The 6,556-nt window shown below is 39.1% G+C and overlaps 1 protein-coding gene across 4 annotated transcripts in view; it reads right to left on the bottom strand.

Annotated features, from left to right (window-relative positions):
* ptgs1 (prostaglandin-endoperoxide synthase 1) overlaps positions 1-6,556 on the bottom strand; it is a 43,740-nt gene continuing 37,184 nt past the window's right edge. For all 4 annotated transcript variants that reach the window (XM_061876657.1, XM_061876658.1, XM_061876656.1 and 1 more), the window contains one exon: positions 1-617. In XM_061876657.1, coding sequence (XP_061732641.1) covers positions 277-617 — 341 coding nt within the window. In that variant the 3' untranslated portion in view covers positions 1-276. The remainder of the gene's footprint in view (positions 618-6,556) is intronic.

The raw sequence follows: 6,556 nt of genomic DNA, 5'->3' as shown, positions 1-6,556 counted from the left end.
TTTGAACCACCTCCAATTTTAATGAATTCACTTTGATCCGCTGTAGTTACAGAACAAGGGGAGCATTGCGTTGTTTTTGCACCCTTGAGCGAAATGAGGGGGAAAAAAAAGCAGACCGGGTCTACGGTTATCACTGGACCGTGAGACCATGCATGCACGCAAACTGTTTTTTCCTCCTCATTTTGCTCAAGTATGCAAAAAACCACACAATGGCCCCCCTGTTCCTTTTTAAGCCTAAACCTACTTGAGTTCCTGACAGGGAGGCTTGAAAACACCTCATAGCTCATCAGTCCTGATGTCGCCCTTTTCGCTTTGAGGCACTCTGAACGCCACGTACGGACACGTCCTCGAGTTGAGACACACAAGTTTCTGCAAGGTGGCGGAGTTGACAATATCGAAGCCTACTTGACCCCCGAACGTGCTGGGCTTCCAGTACCCGGGGGAACAAATGGGGTTGCCCAGGAGGCCTTTGAGGGAGAAGGGAGCACCCATCTCCACCATGCTCTCTCCGAAGATGGACCCCGACCGGGTCTTTTCCAGCAGCATACCAGGGTAAAATTCAAGAGCGTCAATGTCGCCATAGAACTCCTCCAGAGTGAGTGCTACTTCCTCGTTGTCTGAAAAAGGTGACACAAATATCGTTGAAAGCAACATAAATATAAAAAAAAGCAACATAGAGTGTATAGCAGGGCCATTTAACTGCTAATGACATCATACTGGCCCCCCAGTTAAGTTTAAAGGCCTACTGAAGCCCACTACTACCGAACACGCAGCCTGATAGTTTATATATCAATGATGAAATATTAACATTGCAACACATGCCAAAACGGCCTTTTTAGTTTACTAAATTGCAAGTTTAAATTTCCCGCGAGTTTCTTGTTGAAAACGTCGTGGAATGATGACGTGTATGCGTGACGTCACGGACTGTAAGGAAATATTAGCGCTGCACCAAACACGGCTAAAAGTCGTCTCCGTTCATGGCGTAATTACACAGTATTTTGGAACAGTATTTTGGACATCTGTGTTGCTGAGTCTTTTGCAATTTGTTCATTTAATAATGGAGACTATAAAGGAAAGCGGTGGGTTGCAGCTGTCTTTAGCACAGAGACACAGCCGGTGTTTCTTTGTTTGTTGTGAAGCGGAGTGGTCAAGCGAACATGTTTTCTCTACGTCAACCAGCATGTTTTTGGATGGGGAAATTGTGATATATATCTTATCGGAGACATCAACGGATTATTCGTCGTCCTGCAGCAGCTGTCATGTGAAAAAAGGCAGCTGTGAGCTGGGCTCCTCGGCTTTTCTTTGAGACTGCGTGTTCACCCCAGCCATCCGACCTTGAGGTATGTCTTTACAATCTTTAAAATCTCACTAAAACACTATTAAAACAATAAGCAGATAAGGGATCTTCCAAAATTATCCTAGTAAATGTGTCTAAAAACATCTGAATCGCTCACAATGCAATCGACTTTTCTTTTAAAACTTTATTTATATTTGTATTTTTTTCTAGTCCTTCGCTATCAATATCCTCAGCCACGAATCTTTCATCCTCGCTAAAATTAATGGGGAAATTGTTGTTTTCTCGGTCCGAATAGCTCTTTTTGTTGGAGGCTCCCATTATAAACAATGTGAGGATGTGAGGAGCCCTCACACGGGTGACGTCATCATCTGCGACTTCTGGTACAGGCAAGGCTTTTTTATTAGCGACCAAAAGTTGCGAACTTTATCGTCGATGTTCTTTACTAAATCCTTTCAGCAAAAATATGGCAATATCTCGAAATGATCAAGTATGACACATAGAAAGGACATGCTATCCCCGTTTAAATAAGAAAATCTCATTTCAGTAGGCCTTTAAAACTTGGAAGAAAAAAAAGGTTTTTGCAGCAAATTCCTAAACGCACTAGAGTGCTCCTGTTGTGTAGAGGAACTTTGACCCCGGTAAACACATTTTCAGGTCCTTGCATTGACAACATAAAACACTGTGGTCCAAACTTGTGATCCACATAACTGAGGCACTCCTTAAAGCACCCTATTTGAGTCCTCTCCTTTTTGGCAGTTACACATTTTTTGTAATGTGATTGATGTAAGTAAGGCATTGCTGTAGTTTGTTTACTTCAGATGCGGCATGGAGTAGTGGGTAGAGTGGCCGTGCCAGAAACCTGAGGGTTGCAGGTTTGCTCCCCGCCTCTCGACATCCAAATCGCTGCCTTCACCCTTGCACCCGGTAACGCTTACACTGGGGAATGAATGAATGAATGAATATAGGTGGTGGTTGGAGGGGCCGTAGGTGCAAACAGGCGGCCTCGCTTCCCTCAGTCTACCCCTCAGGTGTGAATGAATGATGGGTTCCCACTTCTCTGTGAGGGCTTTGAGTATCTAATAATAGAAAAGCGTGATATCTAATCCATTATTATTATCTATTATAGATGCAGTCAGTAGATTTTTCAACTTATTTAGTTACATTCATAGTTATGGAAGCATTGTTGTAGAACAATTATTTGCAAATGCGTATCTCAACGTGTGGGTGTTTCAAGTTGTCTGTCCATGTTATGATTTTACTGTAGGTAAAACAAATATATGTCCGTCCTTATTTCTTCTAGGGCAAATTAAGGCCCGGGGGCCGCATGCGACTCTTTAAGCTTTTCAATCTGGCCCACCGGACATTCCCAAATAATTTTTTTTAGATCTTAAAGATAAAAACTGTAGTTGCCCTTATGATGTGCAGTGATGTTTTCAAATGACCGTAAGTCTTGGACTATAAAAAGTATTCAAATGGTTGGAATCTGTGCTTTTCGAATGATATACTAGTTACTTTGGTCATCTAAGTCACAGCAGGTCAGACGAGGCACCAACCAGTGTGAGTGGGAAGCGTTTCCACAGAGTTTTTCCAGAGCCGCCAGACTGAAATGCAGATGTCAGGGACAGAGGTGGGTAGTAACGCGCTGCATCTACTCCGTTACATCTACTTGAGTAACTTTTGGGATAAATTGTACTTCTAAGAGTAGTTTTTTGCAGCATACTTTTACTTATACTTGAGTATATTTATAAAGAAAAAACGCTACTTTTACTACGCTCCATTTATCTACATTCAGCTCACTACTTTTTTATCGATCTATTAATGTTTGTTTTGGTTTTTCAAAGTAGGATCTACGCATGCCTGCGTTTCACCAATCACATGCAGTCACTGATGACGTTGGACCAATCAAACAGAGCCAGTCGGTCACATGACCGACACTCGTAAAATCCCGACTTAAACAAGTTGAAAAACTTATTTGGATGTTACCATTTAGTGGTCAATTGTACGGAATATGTACTGTACTGTGCAATCTACTAATACAAGTTTCAATCGATCAATCAAAAGTGTAAAGGAAAAAAGACACTTTTTATTTCAACCGTACTTCCCGTCAAAAGCCTAAAGACTGATTGCACAGTTCCTGTCTTCACAAAAAAAGTGCCGCTCCATCGCGCCTGCGCTAACAAAATAAGAGTCTCCGAAAGCCAGCGCAAACAAGCTAGCAAGCTACGGAGTTTGCCACCAATGTATTTATTGTAAAGTGTATAAAAACGAATATGGAAGCTGGGCAAATAAGATTCCAAAAACCAACGAGTTTCATGTGGTATTAGACAGAAAGGAGGAACTTTTTTTTCTCCTCCATTTGAAAACGTGGACGTTATCAGCAATACTGTCTGATTCCAATCAATGCAAGTCATCAGAATCAGGTAATACACCAACTTATATTCTTGTCTTCATGAAAAATAGGAATCTATATGTTGAATATGCATGTACATTCATTAAAACACCATTAACATGTGAACAAAAACGGCAAAATAAATAAATATAAATTATATACTGTATATATAAATTTATGTATTTATGTATGCATGTATTTATGCATATATGTATATATATATATATATATATATATATATATATATATGATATGTGTGTGTATGTATATGATATGTGTGTGTATATATATGATATGTGTGTGTATGTATATGATATGTGTGTGTATATATATGATATGTGTGTGTATGTATGTGATATGTGTGTGTATGTATATGTATATATGAGGTAGATCACCTCGACTTGGTCATTTATTAAGTAAATGATTAACTTTAAACATCTTATTGGGGTGTTACCATTTAATGGTCAATTGTACGGAATATGTACTGTACTGTGCAATCTACTAATACAAGTTTCAATCAATCAATCATTTAATGAATGCCTACTGAGCCTATGGTGCTGTTAAGTTATTGTGGCTCAATATGCCTTTATTTTTATTTCTATTTTAATGTACTATTATTTAATATATATTATTGTTTTAGTTGCTTAAGAGATTTTCCTGGCTCTGAATTTGCTCGTTGCTCTTTTTATGTTTTTGTGCATTATTTGTTGCCGTAATCATTAAACAAACAGGTTACTCAGTACTTGAGTAGTTTTTTCACAATATACTTTTTACTTTTACTCAAGTAAATATTTGGGTGACTACTCCTTACTTTTACTTGAGTAATAAATCTCTAAAGTAACAGTACTCTTACTTGAGTACAATTTCTGGCTACTCTACCCACCTCCGGTCAGGGACAGAAGCAGAAGGAGATTTTTACAACAAAGTTCTAATGCTTAGTGATATATCAGATGTGTCACATTGCAAGTGGGTTTTTTTTTACCTTTCGCGTTCATATTTCACTGTGTTTGTTGCATTTTTGGTGTGTTTCACTTGATTGTAGAATATGTCAATCGAGAGTGTGTGTGACTTGAATGTTGTCAATATTCAGTGTTTTATCCTTCATAGTTAATATTGTAAATATTCTTTATTTTCATGTACATTCTGGGTGTCTCATTCAGTAAAACTGTTTTAAATTCCATTTGTTTTTTACGGCGGTCTGTCTATAACGTTTTTAGTTTTTATCCATCCATCCATTTTCTACCTCTTGTCCCTTTCGGGGTCACGGTGGGTACTGGAGCCTATCTCAGCTGCATTCGTTCATCCATCCATCCATCCCTTCATTTACTACCGTTCAATCAGACATAGGTTTTGTATTATTGTTCCTCAAAATCGGACCCATGCACACATAATGTACAGCAGATGGCAGATGTTTGCATCTTACATATATATACGTGTGTGTGTGTGTGTGTGTGTGTGTGTGTGTGTGTGTGTGTTTGTGTGTGTGTGTGTGTGTGTGTGTGTGTGTACATACAGTACAGGCCAAAAGTTTGGACACACCTTCTCATTCAATGCCTTTTCTTTATTTTCATGATTGTCACTGAAGGCATCAAAACTATGAATGTGGAGTTATGTAATTAACAAAAAAAGGTGAAATAACTGAAAACTTGTTTTATATTGTAGTTTCTTCAAAATAGCCACCCTTTGCTCTGATTACTGTTTTGCACACTCTTGGAATTTTCTCGATGAGCTTCAAGACGTAGTTACCTGAAAGGGGTTTCACGTCACAGGTGTCATAGTTTTGATGCCTTCAGTGACAATCAATAATGTAAATCGCCATGAAAATTAAAAAAAACACATTGAAATGAGAAGGTGTGTCCAAACTTTTGGTCTGTACTGTATGAGTGTAAAAAACGTCATTTCCAAATGAGTTGGGAAATTGTGTTGGATGTAAATATAAACGGAATATAATGATTTGCAAATCATTTTCAACCCATATTCAGTTGAATATGCTACAAAGACAACATATTTGATGTTCAAACTGATGAACATTTTTTTTTGTTGCAAATAATCATGAACTTTAGAATTTGATGCCAGCAACACGTGACAAATAAGTTGGGAAAGGTGGCAATAAATACTGATAAAGTTGAGGAATGCTCATCAAACACTTATTTGGAACATCCCACAGGTGTGCAGGCTAATTGGGAACAGGTGGGTGCCATGATTGGGTATAAAAACAGCTTCCCAAAAAATGCTCAGTCTTTCACAAGAAAGGATGGGGCGAGGTACACCCCTTTGTCCACAACTGCGTGAGCAAATAATCAAACAATTTAAGAACAACGTTTCTCAAAGTGCAATTGCCAGAAATATAGGGATTTCAACATGTACGGTCCATAGTATCATCAAAAGGTTCAGAGAATCTGGAGAAATCACTCCACATAAGCGCCATGGCCGGAAACCAACATTGGATGACCGTGACCTTCGATCCCTCGGATGCCACTGTATCAAAAACCGACATCAATCTCTAAAGGATATCACCACATGGGCTCAGGAACACTTCAGAAAACCACTGTCACTAAATACAGTTCATCGCTACATCTGTAAGTGCAAGTTAAAGCTCTACTATGCAAAGCGAAAGCCATCTATTAACAACACCCAGAAACGCCGCCTGCTTCTCTGGGTCTGAGATCATTTAAGATGGACTGATGCAAAGTGGAAAAGTGTTCTGTGGTCTGACGAGTTCACATTTCAAATTGTTTTTGGAAATATTCGACATTGTGTCATCTGGACCAAAGGGGAAGCGAACCATCCAAACTGTTATCGACGCAAAGTTGAAAAGCCAGCATCTGTGATGGTATGGGGGTGCATTAGTGCCCAAGTCATGGGTAACT

The sequence above is a fragment of the Nerophis ophidion genome, linkage group LG17 (assembly GCF_033978795.1).
Source record: "Nerophis ophidion isolate RoL-2023_Sa linkage group LG17, RoL_Noph_v1.0, whole genome shotgun sequence".
In the NCBI taxonomy this organism is placed as follows: Eukaryota; Metazoa; Chordata; class Actinopteri; order Syngnathiformes; family Syngnathidae; genus Nerophis; species Nerophis ophidion.
Note: the sequence above shows the minus strand (reverse complement) of the source record. Positions and strands in the feature narration are given on the sequence as shown.